The sequence below is a fragment of the Oncorhynchus masou genome, chromosome 27 (assembly GCF_036934945.1).
Source record: "Oncorhynchus masou masou isolate Uvic2021 chromosome 27, UVic_Omas_1.1, whole genome shotgun sequence".
In the NCBI taxonomy this organism is placed as follows: domain Eukaryota; kingdom Metazoa; phylum Chordata; class Actinopteri; order Salmoniformes; family Salmonidae; genus Oncorhynchus; species Oncorhynchus masou.
The window spans coordinates 26,790,098-26,817,983 of NC_088238.1; the positions used below are offsets into that span (position 1 = coordinate 26,790,098).

Sequence of the window (27,886 nt, forward strand, 5' to 3'; positions counted from 1 at the left end):
CCTGTTTTACTACAAAAACGTTTTAATAGGCTTTATTACAGAAATATTTTAAACGGTTTGGAGGAATGCAGGCATGCGCGCTGGTGTGCGCAACGCTCTCATTCTGTTAGTTTTGTTGTTGTTGCTTGTTTATTCTTTTTGACACGTCAAGCATTGTGTGATTTCTTGGCCAAATCAAATTAATGTAGTCTTGTCTATGTTGTGCGTTAAAGTCTTTGTCAAGGAACAGTAGGCATGCTTGCTTGTCCAAATATGTGTCAGCATTTATTCGTTTGATAATATGTGATTGTTAATAAATAGCCAATGACATAATGTAGGCCTATATTTTTTTATATCATATGGCGTTACATGCATACCCGGAGGAGACTAGTGGGACGGGCTCATTGAAATGGCTGGAATGGAATAAATTGAATGGAGTCAAACATGTAGTTTCATACGTTTGATAGGTTCCATTGATTCCCTTTCAGCCATACAATGAGACCGTCCTCCTATAGCGCCTCATCTGACTTACATTTCATTTGGTTGAACAACTGCCTCCACGAGACGAGCCGACTGCTGCAGGGATTTTCCATGCACTTTTTTTTCTCCAAGCGAATGTTGCCATCTAGTGGACATTTGAAGGACCTGCAAACCAACAACATTTGTGGTCCAAGGCAAGCCAATTATACCTCACTGTATTGTTCATTCTGAAGTGCCCATATAGCCTCTCATCCTTCATAGTCATACACTCATTTTACTACTCAGTTTCAATATTTTTATAATTATACAGTGTCATAGTGCAGTAAGCGGATGGTGGGGAAATTAGGCAAAAGGCTGTCCTATTTCATTAGATTAATATGAAAATAGTCTACAATATAGGCTGAATAAATTCTCAATTTTCCAATGAAATTGTCAAATAAATGATTGATTAGCCGGCTTTCTGATCTCATATGTAATGGGTTTACCAGGCAAATGTCACTCCTTGACCAAAAGTGCAAGGTCACTCCTTAAGGGAAAACCCGCTGGAATTAGCAGTCCATGACGTCACTGTCAGCCGCTCTGTGGGTCAGTTCGAGGGTGTCACTAACGCAGCATATTCACTGATTTGCCAAATATATAGATGCATCTACGGCTTTTGAAGGCAAACCAGCGTAAACTCAATTTGTTTGAAGATTTGATCATCACACACCCTTTTTTGTGACGTGACGTTAAGACAAGGAAATGATGTAAACCAATAACAAGTCCGAAGAAAAACGAAACAGAAGTGTTTTGATCTTAGAAAATAAGTATCCGAGTTCTTTCAAGGTGTATTTTAATCACGTGTGAGTATTGAAATCGCGATTAATTTGTTAGGCCTAGGTGTAATGTGACGCACTAACAGTTTGGGAAGTAATTATTTCGTTTTTACCTAAGCTAGCTAAAGAAGCAGTCAAATATGGTACATTGTTGTATCGTTGAAGGTAACGTTTGGTAGAATTTCAAATGAGGAAGTGAAAGAGAAGGAGTAGGAGAAAAGGGGGCAGCCTTGGCAGCTGTCAGTCAACCCATGTTCTGAGTCGGTAGTGGTGCCTTTTGTGATGTTATTTTAGAGTATTTGGGGGTTAGCCCCGACTGGGACTGAACCACCGGTCCAGCGAAAGCTAACACCTTATGACGCGTTCAAACAAACTGGAAAATCTTCCGAGTTAAATGTGTTCATGACAACTGAGAATTCGGGGAAAAAACGAGCTCCGTCTTGAAAGTGTTTTGAACGGTCATCCAACCCCGAATTCCAAGTTGGGAACTCGGATCTCTTTCTCGAACGCCGACTTCCCGAACCTTAAGATCACTGACGTCATGATTCGACCTCGTTTTTTCCCGAGCTCCCAGTTGTCTTGAAAGCACAATAAACCCAGGGGTGTCTGCCCTCCATGGAATGAGTTTGAGTGACTGCTGGTTTTTGGTTCCTCCTTTCAATATGTGTCCAATTAAGACCAACAACCAAGTGAGGGGAGTTCTTAACTAATCAGTGACCTTAACGTAGCAATCAAGTACAAGGGAGGAGTGAAAACCAGCAGACAATTAGCCCTCCATGGAATGAGTTTGACACATAACCTTTTCAGTTTAACCAGTGTTTCCCAAACCCGGTCCTCGCAACCCAAAGGGGTGCACGTTTTGGTTTTTGCCCAAAGCTTGATGATTAGTTGGTTATTTGAATCAGTTGTGTAGTGCTGGGGGCAGAAATGAAAACGCGCACCGAATTTGGGAAACACTGAGTTACAACAAGAGGTCCGTTACGCCAAAGGGTCGGAACCTCTTGAGGAGTTCGCTAGGTGTTGCTTTAAGGTCGCTACAATATACACTCCGTCACAGACCTGTGGAGGTTTATTAAATGACATGAAAAGTGGCCAGCACACTCAGGCAGGCTGCTGAGCTTCCTACCACGTGACAGCTGCTGATAAGATTATTCAATAACGGATATTGCCCAGTGTACATGAGTCATTGTGTGCAATAGTATTCCTTCACACCTCTGACAAGGCCGTGCTGTTGTTTTGATGCATACAGATCTAGAGGATATATAACATCTGATTGTCCTTGCACGGGGCTTCGCTAGAATCAGAATCCCTATTCTCATTCTAGTGTATTCCATGGTCTGAGAATGTATTGTCCACTTGCATGTCTCCACACCTCCTCACCTTGCTGTAGAATGATGGCGTCCAGCTCCCCCATGGTGAACGGGGACATCTCCCGGGGTCCTAGCTCCCACCCCGGCCACAGCCCCACCACAGGCACCCTGGAGGAAACACTGCAGCAGATGAACTGCCTCATCCAGGAGAACCGAGACCTGAAGGGTGAGGCATGGAAAGGGGACCAGAATGTGGTTCATCCTTAAAGCTCATTGAGAATCTCCTGTATGGGGCGGGGACATTAGGATGTTACGGCATATGAGGTTCTGATTGTCTTGCAATGGCTGATTATGTGATTGACTGCTCTGTCCGTGTGTGTTTTACAGTAATGTACTCTCTGTGTATCTTGACCTGTAGAGGCGCTGAAGCAAACCAACGTGTCGATGAAGGAGCGCTTCGAGGGTCTGTCTGTGTGGAGGGAGAAGCAGAGGGAGGAGAAGGAGTTCCTGGAGGGGAGGCTGGATGAGGCGCGCGGCCGTATGGAGGCCCTCTCCTCACACAACCAGGAGCTCAGCATGAAGGTGGAGGAGCTGGAGGGAGGAGCAGAGGGGAAGGGACAGGTGAGAGAGAGAGAAAGGGAAGGCTAGTGTTCACAAGGTTACTCTGGCTAGACCACACAATCAGCTTATTAAGTGAGAAATTATTGTATGGAGGATTCTTTGTAGATTTTGTATAACAAAATAAGAGGCTTAGAAAAGAAAGATGGTGTTTTAAAAAAATATATAGTAGAATATGGATAGATACAGTGCCTTGCGAAAGTATTCGGCCCCCTTGAACTTTGCGACCTTGTGCCACATTTCAGGCTTCAAACATAAAGATATAAAACTGTACAATACAACAACAAGTGGGACGCAATCATGAAGTGGAACGACATTTATTGGATATTTCAAACTTTTAACAAATCAAAAACAGAAAAATTGGGCGTGCAAAATTATTCAGCCCCCTTAAGTTAATACTTTGTAGCGCCACCTTTTGCTGCGATTACAGCTGTAAGTCGCTTGGGGTATGTCTCTATCAGTTTTGCACATCGAGAGACTGAAATTCTTTCCCATTCCTCCTTGCAAAACAGCTCGAGCTCAGTGAGGTTGGATGGAGAGCATTTGTGAACAGCAGTTTCCAGTTCTTTCCACAGATTCTCGATTGGATTCAGGTCTGGACTTTGACTTGGCCATTCTAACACCTGGATGTTTATTTTTTAACCATTCCATTGTAGATTTTGCTTTATGTTTTGGATCATTGTCTTGTTGGAAGACAAATCTCTGTCCCAGTCTCAGGTCTTTTGCAGACTCCATCAGGTTTTCTTCCAGAATGATCCTGTATTTGGCTCCATCCATCTTCCCATCAATTTTAACCATCTTCCCTGTCCCTGCTGAAGAAAAGCAGGCCCAAACCATGATGCTGCCACCACCATGTTTGACAGTGGGTATGGTGTGTTCAGGGTGATGAGCTGTGTTGCTTTTACGCCAAACATAACGTTTTGCATTGTTGCCAAAAAGTTCAATTTTGGTTTCATCTGACCAGAGCACCTTCTTCCACATGTTTGGTGTGTCTCCCAGGTGGCTTGTGGCAAACTTTAAACAATACTTTATGGATATCTTTAAGAAATGGCTTTCTTCTTGCCACTCTTCCATAAAGGCCAGATTTGTGCAATATACGACTGATTGTTGTCCTATGGACAGCGTCTCCCACCTCAGCTGTAGATCTCTGCAGTTCATCCAGAGTGATCATGGGCCTCTTGGCTGCATCTCTGATCAGTCTTCTCCTTGTATGAGCTGAAAGTTTAGAGGGACGGCCAGGTCTTGGTAGATTTGCAGTGGTCTGATACTCCTTCCATTTCAATATTATCGCTTGCACAGTGCTCCTTGGGATGTTTAAAGCTTGGGAAATCTTTTTGTATCCAAATCCGGCTTTAAACTTCTTCACAACAGTATCTCGGACCTGCCTGGTGTGTTCCTTATTCTCCATGATGCTCTCTGCGCTTTTAACGGACCTCTGAGACTATCACAGTACAGGTGCATTTATACAGAGACTTGATTACACACAGGTGGATTGTATTTATCATCATTAGTCATTTAGGTCAACATTGGATCATTCAGAGATCCTCACTGAACTTCTGGAGAGAGTTTGCTGCACTGAAAGTAAAGGGGCTGAATAATTTTGCACGCCCAATTTTTCAATTTTTGATTTGTTAAAAAAGTTTGAAATATCCAATAAATGTCGTTCCACTTCATGATTGTGTCCCACTTGTTGATTCTTCACAAAAAAATACAGTTTTATATCTTTATGTTTGAAGCCTGAAATGTGGCAAAAGGTCGCAAAGTTCAAGGGGGCCGAATACTTTCGCAAGGCACTGTATACTGCTGGGCAGACTGTTTTGTCTTTATCTGTGCTGTGTCACCTCCAGACCGAGACAGCCAATCAGAATTCAGAACTGGAGGCGCTGCGTGCCCAACTGGTGCGTCTGCAGGCTGAGAAGAATGACCTGGTGGCCATGAACTCTGAACTCCAGTTAAAGACTGGTCAGGGGTCAGAGGATGACTCCTTCATAGAGATCATGTTTGCTGTGAGTGACACTCACTTACTCCATCCATTCATATTATAAGTGTGTGTGTCCTGATTTTAGCGTGTGTGTGTGTGTGTGTGTGTGTGTGTGTGTGTGTGTGTGTGTGTGTGTGTGTGTGTGTGTGTGTGTGTGTGTGTAGAAAGAGGATACTGGAAAGGAGCTGTATCATAATGAAAGGGACCCCAGGTATGACATGAGTGTATCCAGGCAGGAGTCTGAGGAGCTGACTGTCAGCCAGCTGCTCCAGTCCCTGAGGAAGGAGACCCAGAGGGTGGAGAAGCTACAAGTCGAGCTCCAGGCTACCAGATCCAGGTAGGCCGCATTTCTGCCTGGGCTTTATGTTTGGGTGGAACCGAAGAATGATGTTCCTATGTCTTTCAGAATCACAGAGCTGGAGGAGAAAGAAGCTATCACGGAGAGCTCCACACAGACCTCACTACTGCCAGAGGTGGTTTCCCCAGCGCTAGCCAACACAGCATGTGGTACTGAGCCAGAACCAGCGGAGGCGCCCCAACAGAACTCTGGGAAGGAGAAGGTAGATACAATGATAGGCTGGTTAAGAGCTTGTCTCTCACCCTGTAAGAACAGGCAAGTTATTGAGATTGAAATGTATTAATGTACAGTATGTAATAGGGATTTTCCAGATGACTTAAAATAAGTTAAAGTAAATCAATGTGGTTTAATACAAGTTGCAACAGGGAGACACCTCCAGCACAGAAGCAGGCCCTTATATTCTCGTCTCACTCCACCAATGTTCTGTAAAAACCCGCTGAGAGGCTTGTAGGAAGTCACAACATCAGCTGCTACAGAATCACACTGCCCCAGAATATAATAACAATCAGTGTCCTTGGTCCTTGTACCGCCAGTCTGGCGTCAATCACTATCAACAGACATGAACAATACATAACATTCAGTATCAAGTCTAGTGACCATCAATCAGTACATGAGTGTCCCAAATAAAAACTGGAAATCCTGTGTATTACAGGAAGAGAAAACACAAATGAGCTAAGCGTTGTGTTATTTACTCTTAACTGAATATTAACTTTATTAAATGTCCCCATTACAATGTCCTGACCCTTAGCTTCTCGATCAGAACTGTCAGTTTGTTGGACTGTTCTCTGTTATGTGTCAGGCTGTGCCAGAGGTGGAGAATCTGAAGGCTCAGATGATGACCCTGTTTAATGAGCTACAGCAGGCTCAGAGCAAACTGGGCGAGGCTGAGGGCATGAAGAAGAACCTGCAGGACAGGTGAGAGAGACAGAGGAGAGAGCTACATAGACAATGGAAACATGTAAACTATGCTAACCTTGCTCATTCCCTTCCCACAATACACCCTTTCACTTTCCCTCTATCCCACTCTCTGTATTTCTCTATCTCTGTAGATGTAGGGATGTGGAGCAGGAGGTGGTGACTCTGACAGCCCAGCTGGTAGAGAAGCAGGAGGTACAGAGTGAGAATGACAGACTGAAGCTGCAGGTGGACAGCATGAAGGCCCAGAGCCAGCTTGAGCAGAGGAAGGCTGGAGAGGAGAGGTGGGACAACAGTCAAGCATGCACGCACACTCTCACTCAGACATATTCCTACTCCCCCAACACTATTGGGCCATTCCCTAGGGTGGGGTCTTGGGACAGAAATTCCCTGCTCCTCTTTTGAAACCCCCCCCCCCCCCCCCCATCAGTTTCCACTGGTCAATGCCATGAGTTTCTATATCTAAATACTCCTTAGTCATCATGAGTCAGTTGCCCCTCCCCTCCTCAGGACTAACCTGACCCAGCTGAAGAATGCCTACACCAAGCTATTCGAGGACTACAACGAGTTGAAGCAAGCGAGCAAGAACCAAGAGGTGACCACACTACTTAGCCTCTGTTAAACAGAAATCAGTCTAGTTTGGCACTTTGCACTGTTTTGTCCTTTGTCAAAATGGTATGGCATGGTGAAGGTGATGAATCTGACCGTTGCCCTCTGTGTGGCCTCCAGCCACTGGTCACTAAGGAGGTGGGAGACCTGCAGACCAGACTGGACGCAGCAGAGAAGGCCCTGGCTGCTAAGCAACAGCAGATAGATGTCATGAAGCAGGAGATGTATCAGAAGGAGAAGAAGCTGGAAACGATCTCTGTGTTTCAGGCTCAGGTAGGTTTTCTGTGTGTGTTCTCAATCTAGTTGTGTGTGTGTGTGTGTCATGTGAATTATTCTGCGTTGAGCTGGAGGTTTGTGTGTGTGTGTGTGTGTGTGTGTGTGTGTTCTCACACTTGGAAAAAAGATTACACCATTCTTATTTACTTAGTGAACTCTGTGTGAACATTTGGAGTTGTACAGCATCTCTTAAAAGTGACATTTGAGTGACTGTCAGTGAAGGCAGCTTCTTTGTTAAACCAGTAATTCAATTAATTAAGGCTGAGTACCCTTCCAAAAAATTGTAACAGTTTATATTTTCATGAGGTGAAATAGGTGCCACTGTCTCTTATTTTTATATTTAAAAAATAATAATAAGTATACTTCAACTCAGACTGGCTTGATTTTAAATATGAATATGCATTAATGAATGAAATAATGAAATGAAACACAACACAAGAAGGTAGTTAGGCAATCTTTACTCGTCATTTGGGTCAAGAATTCAATAATCAGCAGTTTGACTTCCGTGTGCAGTACTGGTATCTCCAACGACGGTCTCTGGAAGTACACAATACATTTTGAGGTAAAGATTCTTGTTGTTGAAACATCGCTCCCCTGAACTACATCACACACATTGTACTCACTCATAATAATTTGAATGGTAGCTTCCGGCCCCAACTAGGTAGTTCAGGCCTGGGACTTGCCAAGAGATGACCTCATCAAAGTAGTTGATGTAGGGGGTCCACTGACAGTCCTGGTTGCGGTAGCTGTTGACTCGACAGCAGTAGAACTTCCACCTGTGACACAGTGATGGAAATCATACATGTATAGTATAACACACAGTCAAGATTGTCAGAAACTTGTTTTCTTTCAAATACTTCAGTGGCACTTGGTGGAACCAATGGAATAGTCCCAAAAGTGCAAATGCTGCTCATATGGCACTCCAAGCAGGCTCAATCAACCGCTCAAAGTATTTGGAAAGAAATGAAATGTACCAATTGAACATAGGATCTGGTAAACATTGAGGTTTTACTCACCTTCTGTCCTCATAGTAGTTGTAATGATAGCTGTTCATCCCAGTTAGGACATAGGTTTGGGGGCATTTGAAGCTGAACTCTTGATCAAAGTCATTTACGTAAGGAGACCAGAGGCACTCAGGCTCTGAGACAAATGTGTCTTTACACTCAAAGTCCCACACACGGTCTTCATAGTAGTTGACATGCTGACTGAAATTAGATGCATGACAATGCACATATTAATAGTTGAAATGATTTGAAAACAAAAAAATGCATTTGAAGTTGTTTAATTTGATATGCCCAATATCAACAGTGCAGCGCACCTACTGGTCTATGCAGAACAATGAGATAATTTGGTTTCTAATTGGTGATGAAAAGTAAAACGGCACTAATGATTGGAGTAGACATTTCATTTTGGGAATCTGTGCCGTCGTTTTGGTAGGAGATTGATAGTAAGCAGATAAGAACAGTCTTTTGCCTTTTCACACCTTTTTATGTGGGAGATGGATTGTCTTGAAGGGCAGTTAAACTGTAAGGGCTGGTCAAATAGTTTCCCATCAGAGTTCTGCAACACACAAGCAAGGAAACGATAAACTGATTCCATATACACAGCATCATTATGTAAATTGAGTGTAGAAAGAGTAATTGTATGGTAACAGTCTACAACTTAAAACAACAGCCTACCTCGCCCGTTGACCCAAGGCTCCAGCAAGAAGCAGAATATAGAAATTGGGTCCGTTCATGGCTTCTCTGAGGAGTGTGATCTCAACAAAACAGCACAAGCAAGGTTAATGCTCCACTTATAGAACTAGACCCAAGTGGTGTAATTGAATAATGTTTGAGCAGGTGTATTGCTGGCATCATTCAAAATGAGTTCGCAACATCCTTTCTCAGAAACATACATTTTTCATGAACTATCCTTCTTAACTCTGAGTTATGGTTTACGATCCCCCCCCCCCAGGGGCTTGTTGGTCCGTTGTTAGTCCCTCAATTATACAACATTTAAAATATCTTTTGAATATTACATTTTATTTGGCTGAAATTAAATGTATAACCAATACACTCCATTCTGTACATGGCATTTATATCTATACAACAATACAGCCACACCTTTATAATCATTGACACGTATAGACAAATGTTTTGTCTGTCTGATTTTATATGCGTGGGTATCATTTTAATAATGTGTGTGCTATTCATTGTCCAGGCGGAGGTGTACTCGTCTGACTTTTACGCGGAGCGAGCAGCTCGGGAGAAGATTCACGAGGAGAAAGAACGTCTGTCTGCTCAGCTGGACTTTGTCAAGAAACAGAACACTCAGCTACAGGATGAGATGGACTCACTGGGCAGGTGCGCATCAGATTATATATTGGTCATGTGATCACAGATTGGTCATGTTAGGTCACGTTCACTGCCATTTTGGATCCACCGCCTGACTACGTCTGGTTTCTGTAGGCAATCTCTGAGCGATATGCAGAGAAGACACATGCCACGTGGAGGCAATCCACATGGAGGTGCTGCTCCACACAACATGGAAGGAGCCAGAGGTACCGGACAGTACCTGGCTTTAGCAGGGTTCAAGCCAAGGCACATCATATTGTTTTCTTCCAATTAAATGTGATCTCGTATTTATTTTTATCATGAACACCCTCTGCTCCTCTCCATCTCACATTATTTACAACAACGATAAATGATGTAATTGTGTGTATATAAGTGAATAGAGTTACCATACCACTGTGTGTCTGATAGGTGGTGATGCCAGGGACTGGCAGCAGCAGGGGAATATACCGGAGCACGTCTGCCCCAAGTGTAACGAGATCCTACCAGACCTGGATAGCCTGCAGATTCACATCATGGACTGCATCATCTGAGAATTCATCATAGTCATCAGCAACAACAAAGACAACTGCCGCAGATGCACCATAATCAGATTCTTCCTCTTCATCATTATCTGATTTATGGCAGAGTAAAATGATGCCTTTATGCTCTAAAAAGTGTGTTTATTTTGCAGTTCAGGGCTATGTTGCTCTGGTCTGTTTTAGAACATGTAACTATAATATAAAATGTGTTCTTACAGTGCACAACTAGACACACTTTTTTTTGTTTGAGGGGTGAAATGTATTGCGTTTATTATGCTGTTAGGTGGTAAATGGAGAACTGGAATTTGTATTTTAAGTTTGGTAACTTTGTTTTCTTATTGACAGCTGTCTGCCACTTAGTTTCTTGCTAAAGTGTTAGTTTTTAATTATTTTTATTAAATAGTTTTATTAAATGCTTATTACGGATTTTCGGGTGGTTCAATTTAATTAAGCTGTAATTCTGTTTTGATGAAGGTTATGAATAGATTACAATTACAGCATAGACATTTCGTTTTGAATAATTGGAAAATCTTTTGCTTCAACGGAGGGAAGGATGCCTAAGACACTTTAATGTTGTTTTTTTGTAAATGCATATTGCACATTTTATCCAATCATCGTCATGGTTTGTACATTTATAATTAAACCTATTTACAGCTTATGTAGCCTGCAGGAAGAATGACTATGCAAGGGAGTGTGTACCGTATTAGCTAACTTCTCTATCCAGATGTATTTACAAATCATGTGATTCTGTAAAATAATTATGAAAATATTTAATAAAGGTGTTATTGGTACAGTGGGCTGTTTCTGTGTGTTGCACACACATCTGATGGCACCTGGAAAAATGCAACAGAGTACCCACCATAGATATAGAACGGAATCTGCTTTATATCTATGGTATTAAGCAGCTCGAGCTGCAATAAACACTCAAACTGGACCGTTTTATTTCAATCTCTTCATTCAAAGACTCAATCATGGACACTGACTGACAGTTGTGGCTGCTTTGCGTCGTGTATTGTTGTCTCTTCCTTCTTGCCCTTTGCTGTTGTCGGTGTCCAATAATGTTTCTACCGTGTTGTGCTGCTGCCATACTATGTTTGTCTTTGGTCTCTCATTTTGTAATATCGTGTTGTCTCTCTGGTCGTGACGTGTGTTTGTCCCATATTTTTATGTTTAATCCCAACCCCCGTCCCCGTCATTGTAAATACGAATGTGTTCTTAACGAACTTGCCTAGTTAAATACCTTCATATGTTTGTTCAGTCAGTGCAATCCGGAATCCTTGGGACGCAACATCCTCTAACCATAACCCTTACCTTAACCATTCAACTTCAATATGCTCTTGATCCCGGATCCCTGTAAACACATACCATGTTTGTTGACGTTCACAAACTTTGTTTATATATTAGGACAGCGACTGTAGTCTTTATTTAAAGGAGCCATGCCTACACCAGTCAATAACATGAAATAATGTATAATTTCAACAAAAAATTAAACTAGGTATACCGTTTTCTATGATTTTATTTGCGATATGCAAGTAATTTGTGAGTGGAAATATCTACCAAAAACATTGTGGACAGGCAAAATAGTAGCCACTATTCTATTTGATAGGGGTCCTTCGTTTAGCGCCAGATTTCAGTTCTTTCTCAGTAGTATTTTGAAGAAACGACGATAGCTAGCTAGAGAAGTCCCTGAAACCATCAAGTAAGGTAAACAATATAATTATTTTCAAGAAAATGTATTCTTGGTCACTACACAAAAAGTATACAATCGACAACGTAAATTGACCTGAAGTGACCGTCATTACCTCGAAGTGACATTGTTGCTACCGCGGCTTTCGCACTGTCTGGAGTGGAGATCATATTCACAATGTGTTTGCTAGCTTGCTGTACGCGTTGTTGCTAGTTTAAGCGTTGTGAAAAATCGGATAACTTACTTATTTCGATGTCAGTAGGAAATAGATAATGGGAGAGAATATACATAATGGAAATTGTAAAGCTTTAGCTAGCCGTGTCCATAAGTTAATGACATGTCAATAAACACTTGTGTCTTCGGGATATGACTTAAAATACCTGTGTATTTTTTATTCATAGATCTGCTTTTTAATCGGGAAAGGCTTGATCTTAAAATTCCAGGAAATGGATGGTAAGGGATACAACTCGTGTGTCTGTGTTTGGTGGGGGGTGGGGGGGGGGAATAATCAATATATGGCTTTGATCAAAACAAAACTCTATAACACTGTGTGTGTGTCAGGTGATGATGACCTGGACCTTCTAACAGAGCTGCTGGCAGAGAACGAGGCTGGAGAGGAGCAGCAGGCTAGCCAGGAAGCAGAGGATAACCTGGATGACCTGTTTGACAACGATGATGATGATGAAGAGTACAGGGAGGGACTGGAGAGGGAGGAAGAGGATGGAGCCGTTGCTCTCTTTGGAGATGTGGATGGCATTGAAGAGGAGGAGGAAGTCGAAACACAGCCGTCTGGAGGGCAGGCTCCTGATAACCTCAATAAATCCCACGAAGATTTACAAGGTTTGTCCACAAGGAGTTCAGTACCTCAAAATGATTAAGATAGCACTATAGCGTAGCATTAACGCCTATAGTATGTATACAGTAAATGTTTCTAAAATGCAGATACCTACTCTTAAAGTATGTCAGCTTCACACACGGTCTCCTTTGCTTTTTAATTTATGGCAGGTTTCTGGTTCTAATCATATTTGTTGTGTTTCTGTGTGTTCTCAGAGGAGCTGAGGCGTATGCAGGAGCAGATGCAGAGGCTGCAGCAGCAGCTAGAGGCCTCCCAGAAGAGCTCTACAGCCACCTCTACCCCAAACAGCATCCCAGGAACAAAGGCACCTTCTAAAGCTAACACTCCCTCACAGGGTCCCCCCAAACAGAGCTCCTCCAAGCCAGTTCGTCCCACACAGAAGACCAAGCCCCAAGCGGGTATTACTTTCATATGTTTTTTTTGTGTTTCAGCATGTAATCTCATCAAAGTCAAAGCTGACCTTACAGGAACACAGTGGCGACTTAACATGTCATGTAAGGAGCATCTGTAAAGTGTAATGGGTGACGGTGGTGCCTGTGGATGTGTGTTTTAAAGGAATCTCTTCACCTGTTGTTTTTGACAGTGGGGAAGCCCTCGTCTGCCCCAGACCGAGGAGACGGCACCAAGCTACAGGAGTCCTCCGACTTCACCGCTCAGCTCAACAACGCTGACCTGTTCAAGCGCAAAGGTCAAAGGACAGCTCACCAGGTCCAGCCCAGCACTACAGCAGCCGCTACAGACACCAGAGGTCCACTGGTGGAGATTAAGACTCACAGCTCCTTCCAGCCAATAGCAAGCAGTAGTAGGACCAACAGTACGGTACGTTCATCGCTACCTTCCCAGTCTAATGCGGCTGCAGCCCTGTCCGCCGTACGACAGGCCAATCCCCTTCCATCTCTCCCTAAAGACGTCGCCATCGAGAAGTACTCTGGACTGCGGCTGAGGTCAGAGCACACACACACTCATCTACCTGTAACACACACACACAGACTCATCTACCTGTAACACACACACACACACTCATCTACCTGTAACACACACACACACACTCATCCATCTACCTGTAACACACACACACACACTCATCCATCTACCTGTAACACACACACACACACACTCATCCATCTACCTGTAACACACACACACACACACTCATCCATCTACCTGTAACACACACACACACACACTCATCCATCTACCTGTAACACACACACACACACACACACATCCATCTACCTGTAACACACACACACACACACACACTCATCCATCTACCTGTAACACACACACACACACTCATCCATCTACCTGTAACACACACACACACACACACTCATCTATCTACCTGTTACACACACACTCATCTACCTGTAACACACACACACACACACACACACTCATCTACCTGTAACACACACACACACGCACACTCATCTACCTGTAACACATACACTCATTTACCTGTAACACACACACACTCATCTACCTGTAACACACACACACAGACTCATCTACCTGTAACACACACACACACACTCATCTACCTGTAACACACACACACACACTCATCTACCTGTAACACACACACACACACTCATCCATCTACCTGTAACACACACACACACACACTCATCCATCTACCTGTAACACACACACACACACACACTCATCCATCTACCTGTAACACACACACACACTCATCCATCTACCTGTAACACACACACACACTCATCCATCTACCTGTAACACACACACACACTCATCCATCTACCTGTAACACACACACACACACTCATCCATCTACCTGTAACACACACACACACACTCATCCATCTACCTGTAACACACACACACACTCATCTATCTACCTGTTACACACACACTCATCTACCTGTAACACACACACACACACACACACACACACTCATCTACCTGTAACACACACACACGCACACTCATCTACCTGTAACACATACACTCATCTACCTGTAACACACGCACACTCATCTACCTGTAACACATACACTCATTTACCTGTAACACATACACTCATTTACCTGTAACACACACACATTCATTTACCTGTAACACACACACATTCATCTACCTGTAACACACACACATTCATCTACCTGTAACACACACACATTCATCTACCTGTAACACACACACATTCATCTACCTGTAACACACACACATTCATCTACCTGTAACACACACACATTCATCTACCTGTAACACACACACATTCATCTACCTGTAACACACACACACACACTCATCCATCTACCTGTAACACACACACACACACTCATCCATCTACCTGTAACACACACACACACACACTCATCCATCTACCTGTAACACACACACACACACACTCATCTACCTGTAACACACACACACACACACTCATCTACCTGTAACACACACACACACACACACACACACACACACACACACACACTCATCTACCTGTAACACACACACACACACGCACACTCATCTACCTGTAACACATACACTCCTTTACCTGTAACACACACACATTCATCTACCTGTAACACACGCACACTCATCTACCTGTAACACATACACTCATTTACCTGTAACACATACACTCATTTACCTGTAACACACACACATTCATTTACCTGTAACACACACACATTCATTTACCTGTAACACACACACACACACTCATCCATCTACCTGTAACACACACACACACTCATCTATCTACCTGTTACACACACACTCATCTACCTGTAACACACACACACACACACTCATCTACCTGTAACACACACACACGCACACTCATCTACCTGTAACACATACACTCATTTACCTGTAACACACACACATTCATCTACCTGTAACACACGCACACTCATCTACCTGTAACACATACACTCATTTACCTGTAACACATACACTCATTTACCTGTAACACACATTTACCTGTAACACACACACATTCATTTACCTGTAACACACACACATTCATCTACCTGTAACACACACACATTCATCTACCTGTAACACACACACATTCATCTACCTGTAACACACACACATTCATCTACCTGTAACACACACACATTCATCTACCTGTAACACACACACATTCATCTACCTGTAACACACACACATTCATCTACCTGTAACACACACACATTCATCTACCTGTAACACACACACACACACACTCATTCATCTACCTGTAACACACACACACACACTCATCCATCTACCTGTAACACACACACACTCATCCATCTACCTGTAACACACACACACACACACTCATCTACCTGTAACACACACACACACACACACACACACACACACACACACACACACACACACACACACACACACACACACATTCATCTACCTGTAACACACACACATTCATCTACCTGTAACACACACACATTCATCTACCTGTAACACACACACATTCATCTACCTGTAACACACACACATTCATCTACCTGTAACACACACACATTCATCTACCTGTAACACACACACATTCATCTACCTGTAACACACACACATTCATCTACCTGTAACACACACACATTCATCTACCTGTAACACACACACATTCATCTACCTGTAACACACACACATTCATCTACCTGTAACACACACACATTCATCTACCTGTATCTACCTGTAACACACACACATTCATCTACCTGTAACACACACACATTCATCTACCTGTAACACACACACGCATTCATCTACCTGTAACACACACACGCACTCATCTACCTGTAACACACACACGCACTCATCTACCTGTAACACACACACGCACTCATCTACCTGTAACACACACACGCACTCATCTACCTGTAACACACACACGCACTCATCTACCTGTAACACACACACGCACTCATCTACCTGTAACACACACACGCACTCATCTACCTGTAACACACACACGCACTCATCTACCTGTAACACACACACGCACTCATCTACCTGTAACACACACACGCACTCATCTACCTGTAACACACACACGCACTCATCTACCTGTAACACACACACATTCATCTACCTGTAACACACACACACACACACTCATCTACCTGTAACACACACACACACTCATCTACCTGTAACACACACACACACTCATCTACCTGTAACACACACACACACTCATCTACCTGTAACACACACACATACTCATCTACCTGTAACACACACACACACACTCATCTACCTGTAACACACAAACTCATCTACCTGTAACACACACATAAACACTCCAGGGTTTCTTGCCTGAGCTCAAATCTGGATTCTGATTGGTTCGTTGGTTTCAGGCGACCACGCGTGTCCTCCACGGAGATGGATCGTAAGATGGCCGACCGTAAGCTGATTCGGCTCTCCCAGTTGCCTGAGCGCCTGGCCCGGGAGAAACTGGATGAGTGCGACTGGGTCACCTTCGCTGTGCTGGTCAACAAAGCTACACCACAGAGCAACAGCAGTGTAAGACCAGAATTATTCAACTTTTATTTAACGAGGCAAGTCAGTTAAGAACAAATTCTTATTTACAATGACGGCCTACCGGGGAACAGTGGGTTAACTGCCTTGTTCAGGGGCAGAACGACAGATTTTTACCTTGTAGACTCGGATTCGATCCAGCAACCATTCGGTTACTGACCCAACGCTCTAACCACTAGGCTCCCTGCCATCCCAAATTACCCCATCTAAACCACAGGAGGTTGGTGGCACCTTAATTAGGGAGGATGGGCTTGTGGTAATGGCTGGAGTGGAATAGGTGGAATGATATCAAATACATCAAACACATGGTTTCCATGAGTTTGATACCATTCCATTTGCGACATTCTGGCCATTATTATGAGCCGTCCTCCCCTTAGCAGCCTCCACTGCTCCATACTGTATACCAACATACAACTTCAACATCTACAGTAGGTCAATGATCATGTGGTTTCATTGACATGGACACTCAGGACTCCAGACGTATGTAAGGTTGACCAATGTTCATTAAAAACAAGTCATTGACTTGACAAGAAGTGGGCCTGCCTGTATTAATTTCAGATGGGTCAGAGATCAGCGCTAAGAGTTGTCTCCCTCCCTCCGCTCACAGGGTAAGACATTCAGCATCTGGAAGCTGTCTGACCTCCATGACCTGGAAGTGTACGTGTCTCTCTTCCTGTTTGGGGAGGTGCATAAGGAACACTGGAAGACTGAGCCAGGCACCGTCATGGGCATCCTCAACCCCAACCCCATGAAGGCCAAAGATGGATATGACGGGGTGAGTGTGTGTGTGTGTGTGTGTTTACTTTCTCTGTAGTGTGTGTGTTCTCACCATCACTTTCTCTTCTCCCACCCCTTCTCTGTCTCTCCCCCCCAGGTGTCTCTGTCAGTGGACCACCATCAGAAGGTGTTGTTGATGGGGGAGGCTCAGGACTATGGCACCTGTAAGGCAGCCAAGAAGAACGGAGAACCCTGCTCTCAGATTGTCAACCTGGTGGGTTTGCCTTTACATCCAGAAACACACACAACCTGAACCGCTCAACAGCTCCACCATCCACACTCTCTGACCCACACTGACCCTCAGAACCGACCTAAAGGCTGATCGGTGTCATTCATATTTGCTGTGTCCGTCATATACCACTGCCAAATAGAGAGGGGGACATTTGACAACTTGTGAAGCGACATAGTTTCTAGCGTTTTCTCTGCAGTAGGAGGGTGTAGGACTGTTGTCATGTGCTATCGCTCTCTCTCTCTAGGAGGGTGTAGGACTGTTGTCATGTGCTATCTCTCTCTCTCTCTAGGAGGGTGTAGGACTGTTGTCATGTGCTATCTCTCTCTCTCTAGGAGGGTGTAGGACTGTTGTCATGTGCTATCTCTCTCTCTCTCTACCTGGAGGGTGTAGGACTGTTGTCATGTGCTATCGCTCTCTCTCTCTCTAGGAGGGTGTAGGACTGTTGTCATGTGCTATCTCTCTCTCTCTCTAGGAGGGTGTAGGACTGTTGTCATGTGCTATCTCGCTCTGCAGTAGGAGGGTGTAGGACTGTTGTCATGTGCTATCTCTCTCTCTCTCTGCAGTAGTAGTAGGGTGTAGGACTGTTGTCATGTGCTATCTCTCTCTCTGCAGTAGGAGGGTGTAGGACTGTTGTCATGTGCTATCTCTCTCTCTCTCTGCAGTAGGAGGGTGTAGGACTGTTGTCATGTGCTATCTCTCTCTCTAGGAGGGTGTAGGACTGTTGTCATGTGCTATCTCGCTCTCTGCAGTAGGAGGGTGTAGGACTGTTGTCATGTGCTATCTCTCTCTCTGCAGTAGGAGGGTGTAGGACTGTTGTCATGTGCTATCTCTCTGCAGTAGGAGGGTGTAGGACTGTTGTCATGTGCTATCTCTCTCTCTCTCTCTGCAGTAGGAGGGTGTAGGACTGTTGTCATGTGCTATCGATCTCTCTGTAGTAGGAGGCTGTAGGCCTGTTGTCATGTGCTATCGCTCTCTCTCTAGGAGGGTGTAGGACTGTTGTCATGTGCTATCTCTCTCTCTCTCTAGGAGGGTGTAGGACTGTTGTCATGTGCTATCGCTCTCTCTCTCTCTCTAGGAGGGTGTAGGACTGTTGTCATGTGCTATCTCTCTCTCTCTAAACTAGGAGGGTGTAGGACTGTTGTCATGTGCTATCGCTCTCTCTCTGCAGTAGGAGGGTGTAGGACTGTTGTCATGTGCTATCGCTCTCTCTCTGCAGTAGGAGGGTGTAGGACTGTTGTCATGTGCTATCGCTCTCTCTCTGTAGTAGGAGGGTGTCCAGGACTGTTGTCATGTGCTATCTCGCTCTGCAGTAGGAGGGTGTAGGACTGTTGTCATGTGCTATCTCTCTCTCTGCAGTAGGAGGGTGTAGGACTGTTGTCATGTGCTATCAAGCTCTTGACTCTAGTAGGAGGGTGTAGGACTGTTGTCATGTGCTATCTCGCTCTGCAGTAGGAGGGTGTAGGACTGTTGTCATGTGCTATCTCTCTCTCTAGGAGGGTGTAGGACTGTTGTCATGTGCTATCTCGCTCTGCAGTAGGAGGGTGTAGGACTGTTGTCATGTGCTATCTCTCTCTCTGCAGTAGGAGGGTGTAGGACTGTTGTCATGTGCTATCTCTCTCTCTAGGAGGGTGTAGGACTGTTGTCATGTGCTATCGCTCTCTCTCTAGGAGGGTGTAGGACTGTTGTTATGTGCTATCTCTCTCTCTCTAGGAGGGTGTAGGACTGTTGTCATGTGCTATCGCTCTCTCTCTCTCTAGGAGGGTGTAGGACTGTTGTCATGTGCTATCTCTCTCTCTCTCTAGGAGGGTGTAGGACTGTTGTCATGTGCTATCTCTCTCTCTCTGCAGTAGGAGGGTGTAGGACTGTTGTCATGTGCTATCGCTCTCTCTCTGCAGTAGGAGGGTGTAGGACTGTTGTCATGTGCTATCGCTCTCTCTCTGCAGTAGGAGGGTGTAGGACTGTTGTCATGTGCTATCGCTCTCCTCTGTAGTAGGAGGGTGTAGGACTGTTGTCATGTGCTATCTCTCTCTCTCTGCAGTAGGAGGCTGTAGGACTGTTGTCATGTGCTATCGCTCTCTCTGTAGTAGGAGTGTGTAGGACTGTTGTCATGTGCTATCGCTCTCTCTGTAGTAGGAGGCTGTAGGCCTGTTGTCATGTGCTATCTCTCTCTCTGTAGTAGGAGGGTGTAGGACTGTTGTCATGTGCTATCTCTCTCTGCAGTAGGAGGCTGTAGGACTGTTGTCATGTGCCATCTCTCTCTCTGCAGTAGGAGTGTGTAGGACTGGTGTCATGTGCTATCTCTCTCTCTCTCTGCAGTAGGAGGGTGTAGGACTGTTGTCATGCTATCGCTCTCTCTCTGTAGTAGGAGGGTGTAGGACTGTTGTCATGTGCTATCGCTCTCTCTCTAGTAGGAGGGTGTAGGACTGTTGTCATGTGCTATCTCTCTCTCTGCAGTAGGTGTGTGTAGGACTGTTGTCATGTGCTATCTCTCTCTCTCTGCAGTAGGAGGGTGTAGGACTGTTGTCATGTGCTATCTCTCTCTCTCTCTAGTAGGAGGGTGTAGGACTGTTGTCATGTGCTATCTCTCTCTCTCTGTAGTAGGAGGGTGTAGGACTGTTGTCATGTGCTATCTCTCTCTCTGCAGTAGGAGGCTGTAGGACTGTTGTCATGTGCTATCTCTCTCTCTGCAGTAGGAGGGTGTAGGACTGTTGTCATGTGCTATCTCTCTCTCTGCAGTAGGAGGCTGTAGGACTGTTGTCATGTGCTATCTCTCTCTCTGCAGTAGGAGGGTGTAGGACTGTTGTCATGTGCTATCTCTCTCTCTGCAGTATGAGTGCCAGTACTGCCAGTACCACGTCAAGGCCCAGTATAAGAAGATGAGTGCCCAGCGGGCCGAGCTGCAGTCGTCTTTCTCAGGGAAGGCCACTGGGAAGGCCAAGGGGAAGGGCAACAGTCTGAAGGAACGACTGTGTCAGACTGGCTTCCACTACGGAGGCATGTCCTCACCAGCCTGCGCTGCCGCACTGTGAGTGTGTGTGTGTGTCACAGTGAATATTGTGTGCATGTGTGTGTTGGTTGGTCCGTGTGTTTATCGATGTAAACGTCAGTCGTCTCTAAGCAGTGTTTTCCATTAGCGCCGGTAATCAGCCGGTTACAAACTCATTTCTCATTTTCCAATTCGCTAGTCCATCGAGTCCTCTCCCGCTAGAATGAACGATCTGCATCTCTTCTAGCGCTCTGTTGATAGGATAGACGCCTGTCAGTCACAAAGCGAGCAATGACAGAGGAACGCAGTCTGCTGTCTGTCCCGCCTCCTGGTACAATTTGTGTGTGTTGTGGTTGGTTGCAGTCAAATGTCTTTACACAGAGGAGGGAGAGAGCGTGATGGTCGTGAAGTTGCACGTCCCGTGTAATGTAAGTGGTAACTCCTGTCTTTCTGCCACATTCATTTTCTTTTGCGTGTTTCACATTGCCAGCCATGCGGAGTCATGACGCACAGGCTATTTACTGGAGTCATGACGCACAGGCTATTTACTGGAGTCATGACGCACAGGCTATTTACTGGAGTCATGACGCACAGGCTATTTACTGGAGTCATGACGCACAGACTATTTACTGGAGTCATGACGCACAGGCTATTTACTGGAGTCATGACGCACAGACTTTACTGGAGTCATGACGCACAGACTATTTACTGGAGTTATGACGCACAGGCTATTTACTGGAGTCATGACGCACAGACTATTTACTGGAGTCATGACGCACAGGCTATTTACTGGAGTCATGACGCACAGGCTATTTACTGGAGTTATGATGCACAGACTATTTACTGGAGTCATGACGCACAGACTATTTACTGGAGTCATGACGCACAGGCTATTTACTGGAGTCATGACGCACAGACTATTTACTGGAGTCATGACGCACAGGCTATTTACTGGAGTCATGGCGAACACAGGCTATTTACTGGAGTTATGATGCACAGGCTATTTACTGGAGTCATGACGCACCGGCTATTTACTGGAGTCATGACGCACAGGCTATTTACTGGAGTCATGACGCACAGGCTATTTACTGGAGTCATGACGCACAGGCTATTTACTGGAGTCATGACGCACAGGCTATTTACTGGAGTCATGACGCACAGGCTATTTACTGGAGTCATGACGCACAGACTATTTACTGGAGTCATGACGCACAGACTATTTACTGGAGTCATGACGCACAGACTATTTACTGGAGTTATGACGCACAGGCTATTTACTGGAGTCATGACGCACAGGCTATTTACTGGAGTCATGACGCAGACTATTTACTGGAGTCATGACGCACAGGCTATTTACTGGAGTCATGACGCACAGACTATTTACTGGAGTCATGACGCACAGACTATTTACTGTGCTTTGATTGACAGCTAAAGAGCAAGTGTTGACTAGTTTATGAAAGGTGTCGAACTGACTTGAATTAAGTCTCCTACAGCCCTTTGCCGTTCATAAATCCCGCAACGTGGTCATATGTCGATGGCATCACATCAGACAAGTAAAGCGAAGGATTTCCTAGGTTTCCTTTGCTAGGATGTCGGGGTTTGCCAGACAGTGATTCTAAAGTGAGTGACTCTGGTCTCGTCAGTCAGTGTAGCCGTTGGCATCGTTGAGAGGCTCTGTCATCTGGCTCCCTTATTTGCATAGGCTACTGGAAGGCCAAGGCTTTTTGGTGAATGTCTGCAGATAAATTCTGAAAACATTTGATGAAGTTGGTGAATCATCACTGCAGAAACGTTAGGTAGTGGAGGGCCTCATTCTGGTCCAAATATGTTAATTAAGGCCCTCACGGAATCCAGACATTAAAACAGAACAACAATATTCAAACATTTATTGACCTTAGTAGGGAACCAACTAAATGTATTGAAAAATGTATTCATTTGCCCAGGTTTATCATAATGTATAAACAGAATGCAATACCACAACACATTATTCTAATCTGGGAGGTAAACTCAATAATGTATTCAATCATTTCGCTGTGGATTCAGGGTATTACACTGTACCAGAGGCCATCAAAATAGAGCTCCTGGCAGGTTACTCTTTCTGTTTGGCTGGCTGGTTACTCTTTCTGTTTTTTGGCTGGATGGCTACTCTTTCTGTTTTTTGGCTGGATGGGTACTCTTTCTGTTTGGCTGGATGGCTACTCTTTCTGTTTGGCTGGCTGGCTACTCTTTCTGTTTTTTGGCTGGATGGCTACTCTTTCTGTTTGGCTGGCTGGCTACTCTTTCTGTTTTTTGGCTGGCTACTCTTTCTGTTTGGCTGGCTGGCTACTCTTTCTGTTTGGCTGGCTGGCTACTCTTTCTGTTTGGCTGGCTACTCTTTCTGTTTTTTGGCTGGCTGGCTACTCTTTCTGTTTGGCTGGCTGGCTACTCTTTCTGTTTTTTGGCTGGCTACTCTTTCTGTTTGGCTGGCTGGCTACTCTTTCTGTTTTTTGGCTGGCTACTCTTTCTGTTTGGCTGGCTGGCTACTCTTTCTGTTTGGCTGGCTGGCCACTCTTTCTGTTTTTGGCTGGCTGGCCACTCTTTCTGTTTGGCTGGCTGGCTACTCTTTCTGTTTGGCTGGCTGGCCACTCTTTCTGTTTTTTGGCTGGCTACTCTTTCTGTTTGGCTGGCTGGCTACTCGATGTAGTTGTGGAAAACACTGCTCTATGTGTTTGTCTGCGCTGTAAGTCAGTATGTGTGTGTTTGTATTGTGTTCACTTATGTACACCTCCGTTCCTGTCTAGGTCTGCGTCTGGCCCTAAGAAGCCCACCCAGACCACTCTAGGGAACCTGTTTGTGAAGGGATCAGACCAGCTGGCCAGCCAGGCCAAGAGACTGGGTAAGACTGGGGGAGATGGAGGGAGTGAGTGGGGGCGAGAGAGGTTTAAGACTGGGGGAGGTGGGGGCGAGAGAGGTTTAAGACTGGGGGAGGTGGGGGGCGAGAGAGGTTTAAGACTGGGGGTGATGGAAGGAGTGAGTGGGGGGCGAGAGAGGTTTAAGACTGGTGCTCTTTCTTAATGTGTTTGTTTTTCAGCCATGAAGTCTAACGAGGTGTCTGGCTGCTCAGACGACTTCAAGGACCTGTTATCCATGCCTACACCGGGAGCCCTCCAACTGAAGCGACACCTCACCAAACCTCCAGGTAACTGACTCACTCAAGCAGACCAGACCAAACCCATGAACACATCAGATGGGCCATCTGGAGACTAGAGAAAGACAGGAGGGCTTTAGAAGGAAACACTTTTGATTTATTTTTTACCTTGGTGTGTTTTCTCCATGCTTGTTAATGCATTAGAATTACTGTATATCATCTTTCTCTCTTCTTCCACCTTCTCTCTCACTCCCCCAGGTTCCAAGGGCTCAGCTGGTGCAGGGGTCCAGTCCATCTCTGCCTCTGACCTCCTGAAGCAGCAGAAACAGCAGCAGAAGCAGCTCTTAGAGAACCGTAGACGCCGGGCAGAGGAGATCCAGCAGAGGGTCCTCCAGAACACAGGCAGGGCGGGGGTCCCCGGGGCCTCTCCCCCATCTAGAGGGACCCTCCTTTCCCCTAAGTCTGCCTTAGAGGTCCCCAAAGTCACCCAGAGCCCCACCGCCCCTCACACCCCAACACTGGGCAGGGGTTTTAACGAGGGAGATGATATCTTGTTTTTTGACCACACCCCTCCTCCGCCCCCGACACCACACAGCCTATCAGCAGCCAAGGTAGGTGGTGCTCATCCTATCACATGCTTTCATGCTTAGTGTACACTGTTGCACTGTTGATTTGACTGTAGAATGGATGTCATAGAGAGGCTAGAGTTCAAAGGTCACATAGGTTGGAGATTAAAGGTGAAGCTGCCCCTCCTCTCTAGTTGGCTGCTCTGAAGAAGCTGAGAGTGAAGGGGGCTGGGCTGGCCAAAGAAGACCCCAACGCTGTGAAAAGGAAGAGGAGCAACAGCACTGACATCACCACCAGGGTGCAGAAGAACCTGTCCTCGCCCGATGGTACACCTGAGCACACAGACACACACACACACAGAGTCCCTGTTCTTACCCATCCTCTGGGATCTGCCTCTGTACAGGTGAACAGCCTGGGGCCAAGGAGGAGGAGCCAGCCCAGAAGAAGAGGCGGGAAAAAATGGACTATGTCCAATCAGAGGAGTTCAAGAAGATCCTCAACGCCAAGTCCCGGCACGGGGCCGAGCTACAGGCGGTGAGTCAGCAATTACATAACCATAGCAGCCTAGTGTAACTGCTCACTTTTCTGTGTAACAGTATAAAGATTCCCCCTTATCTCTAGCCCAGTGTTATAATAGTTCCCTTCTCCTGTAATGATTCCCCCTTCCCCTAGACGAGGGTTAATAGTTCCTATCTCTCTCTTTAGGCAGAGTACCAGCAGCAGGAGAGCTACTTTGACCCCCTGGTGAAGAAGGAGGCGATGGAGGACAAGATGAGGAACATCAGAGAGCAGAAGTGTCGAGCTGTCAGCTGTAAAAAGGTCAGTGTCCAATCACAGGTCTTATTCTCTAGTGTCATCAGCTAACGTTTTTATTCTGTTGAGTCAAAATCTACTCCTGGGATTTGAATCATCAACTTTCCTTTAAGTAAGTCAGATGAAAGCGCCATCTCCTAGCACCTCAGAATATTCCCCATGAGCCAACTAGCAATTTAGACCGGTACGATTACAACGGTCCCAATGGCATGTGTAAACCTAGCATGATAGCAGATCGTCCAGACTCCTAGCATGATAGCAGATCGTCCAGACTCCTAGCATGATAGCAGATCGTCCAGACTCCTAGCATGATAGCAGATCGTCCAGACTCCTAGCATGATAGCAGATCGTCCAGACTCCTAGCATGATAGCAGATCGTCCAGACTCCTAGCATGATAGCAGATCGGCCAGACTCCTAGCATGATAGCAGATCGAGACTCCTAGCATGATAGCAGATCGGCAGACTCCTAGCATGATAGCAGATCGGCCAGACTCCTAGCATGATAGCAGATCGGCCAGACTCCTAGCATGATAGCAGATCGGCCAGACTCCTAGCATGATAGCAGATCGTCCAGACTCCTAGCATGATAGCAGATCGGCCAGACTCCTAGCATGATAGCAGATCGGCCAGACTCCTAGCATGATAGCAGATCGTCCAGACTCCTAGCATGATAGCAGATCGTCCAGACTCCTAGCATGATAGCAGATCGTCCAGACTCCTAGCATGATAGCAGATCGTCCAGACTCCTAGCATGATAGCAGATCGGCCAGACGGCTCAGAATTCTAATTCACCTACTAGCAACATTTAACCGTTCTGTCAGACCAATATAACTGTCTTTACGGCTTAGTACAGACACATGTTTATCTGTGTCTTGTCTCCAGTGTAAGTACACATACTTCAAGCCTGCTGATCGCTGTGTGGAGGAGAAGCATGAGCTGCAGTGGCACGACGCCACCAAACGCTTCTTCAAGTGCCCCTGTGGACAGAGAGCCATCGCACTGGACCGCCTGCCACACAAACACTGCAGGTGAGACACGTACACACACACACACACACACACACTACAGTTTTTATCACAACCGGTTGTGATACAGCTTGGATTCGAACCAGGGGCTGTAGTACGCCTCTTGCACTGAGATGCAGTGCCGTAGACCGCTGCGCCACTCAGGAGCCCAGTTGAAACGCACACTCTCAAACACAATGCAGGTCACGTGCTACTGCGCTCATCAGACATGATAATGCTGCGTTCTCTATTGCAGTAACTGTGGCCTGTTCAAATGGGAAAGGGACGGCATGTTGAAGGTAAGTGTCGCATTTTTAGCGGGTTTGGAGTTAAGATCCGTCTCCCGTCTGATCGGTCCTTGGTTTGACTACTACTTCATGTTCCCTAACTGTTTCCTGTTCCTGTCCACAGGAGAAGTCAGGGCCTAAGATCGCTGGGGAGCTCCTGCAGCCTCGAGGTGACGAGCAGCCCAAGTTCCTCAACAGCATGCAGTAGCCCTGGGTCACTGACCGTCACCTTCATCATTGTCTTCATCATATGAGGCTGCTGGTGCTGTTGGAGTTTCTTGTGTTATATTTATATGCATGTCGCTTTTTAAATTTCCTTTTTAATGTTTTTTTTTAGTGTCAATGTCATTTTAAGTTGATTATGGATTTTAAATTGCTGTGTTTTGAATGGATTCGATTGAATTTCCCGAATGAGCTGTTTGTCGTTCCCTGCTGCTGGGTTTGATGTGAATGTGCTGATTAAATCGTGCTGAGTGATTTACCAACAATCTCCTCCTTTTTCTGACTTGGGCTCGCTGGAATAAATTGTCTCCGGTGCTATATTGCGTCCTTACAGTCTGGGGGAGTCTTAGAGACACCCAAAATATAGTAACGGGGGCTGGATAAACAGAAGATTGGGTACGTCTGAACCAGGGAGTCCGCTCACTGTTTTGCGTCTCCCAAATGTGATTTAATACAGCTTGACGTGATCGCCTGCCTCATCACAATGACTAACAGTCGGTTGTATTGATCGAAGCGGGTTGTGTAGAACACAATCTATCAACCACACCATGTGACCAGGTCATGGCTCATATAAGGAACAAACGTGCACTAGTTAAACT

At 45.4% G+C, this 27,886-nt stretch overlaps 3 protein-coding genes across 3 annotated transcripts; 2 read left to right on the top strand and 1 right to left on the bottom strand.

Annotated features, from left to right (window-relative positions):
* The first annotated feature begins 1,048 nt into the window (after positions 1-1,048).
* On the top strand, positions 1,049-10,986 carry LOC135515917 (optineurin-like). Its single transcript, XM_064939782.1, has 13 exons — positions 1,049-1,301; positions 2,665-2,810; positions 3,003-3,205; positions 5,050-5,208; positions 5,348-5,520; positions 5,590-5,743; positions 6,341-6,456; positions 6,591-6,740; positions 6,967-7,051; positions 7,186-7,338; positions 9,544-9,686; positions 9,792-9,883; positions 10,086-10,986. Exons 2-13 carry the CDS (start codon positions 2,666-2,668, stop codon positions 10,205-10,207), a joined length of 1,695 nt encoding a protein of 564 aa, XP_064795854.1. The 5' UTR covers positions 1,049-1,301; position 2,665; the 3' UTR covers positions 10,208-10,986.
* Positions 7,786-9,028, bottom strand: LOC135515918 (millepora cytotoxin-1-like). Its single transcript, XM_064939783.1, has 4 exons — positions 8,825-9,028; positions 8,358-8,546; positions 7,965-8,117; positions 7,786-7,878 (listed from the first exon to the last, which is right to left on the bottom strand). Exons 1-4 carry the CDS (start codon positions 8,938-8,940, stop codon positions 7,830-7,832), a joined length of 507 nt encoding a protein of 168 aa, XP_064795855.1. The 5' UTR covers positions 8,941-9,028; the 3' UTR covers positions 7,786-7,829.
* Positions 10,987-11,817: 831 nt separating the features above from the next.
* mcm10 (minichromosome maintenance 10 replication initiation factor) lies at positions 11,818-27,553 on the top strand. Its single transcript, XM_064939784.1, has 18 exons — positions 11,818-11,899; positions 12,284-12,335; positions 12,444-12,722; positions 12,933-13,136; positions 13,322-13,682; positions 17,091-17,256; positions 17,879-18,046; positions 18,146-18,262; positions 21,109-21,305; positions 24,047-24,141; positions 24,337-24,444; positions 24,652-25,004; positions 25,154-25,286; positions 25,364-25,494; positions 25,666-25,779; positions 26,657-26,802; positions 27,035-27,077; positions 27,190-27,553. The coding sequence occupies exons 2-18, from the start codon at positions 12,329-12,331 to the stop codon at positions 27,271-27,273; spliced, it is 2,706 nt and encodes a 901-aa protein (XP_064795856.1). The 5' UTR covers positions 11,818-11,899; positions 12,284-12,328; the 3' UTR covers positions 27,274-27,553.
* Positions 27,554-27,886: the final 333 nt, after the last annotated feature.

What these genes read in the sequence shown, in the direction of transcription:
- LOC135515918 (XM_064939783.1), bottom strand. Translation starts at nt 8,940, where the DNA reads ATGGAATCAGTTTATCGTTTCCTTGCTTGTGTGTTGCAGAACTCTGAT. An exon ending in AACTACTATGAGGACAGAAG is followed by an intron (nt 8,118 to 8,357) that starts GTGAGTAAAACC and finishes ACTGTGTCACAG; the next exon opens with GTGGAAGTTCTACTGCTGTC. An exon ending in TACCATTCAAATTATTATGA is followed by an intron (nt 7,879 to 7,964) that starts GTGAGTACAATG and finishes GTGTACTTCCAG; the next exon opens with AGACCGTCGTTGGAGATACC.
- mcm10 (XM_064939784.1), top strand. An exon ending in CCAAAGATGGATATGACGGG is followed by an intron (nt 18,047 to 18,145) that starts GTGAGTGTGTGT and finishes TCTCCCCCCCAG; the next exon opens with GTGTCTCTGTCAGTGGACCA. An exon ending in AAAGGGACGGCATGTTGAAG is followed by an intron (nt 27,078 to 27,189) that starts GTAAGTGTCGCA and finishes TCCTGTCCACAG; the next exon opens with GAGAAGTCAGGGCCTAAGAT.
- LOC135515917 (XM_064939782.1), top strand. Translation starts at nt 2,666, where the DNA reads ATGATGGCGTCCAGCTCCCCCATGGTGAACGGGGACATCTCCCGGGGT. An exon ending in AGAACTCTGGGAAGGAGAAG is followed by an intron (nt 5,744 to 6,340) that starts GTAGATACAATG and finishes GTTATGTGTCAG; the next exon opens with GCTGTGCCAGAGGTGGAGAA. An exon ending in AGGAAGGCTGGAGAGGAGAG is followed by an intron (nt 6,741 to 6,966) that starts GTGGGACAACAG and finishes TCCCCTCCTCAG; the next exon opens with GACTAACCTGACCCAGCTGA.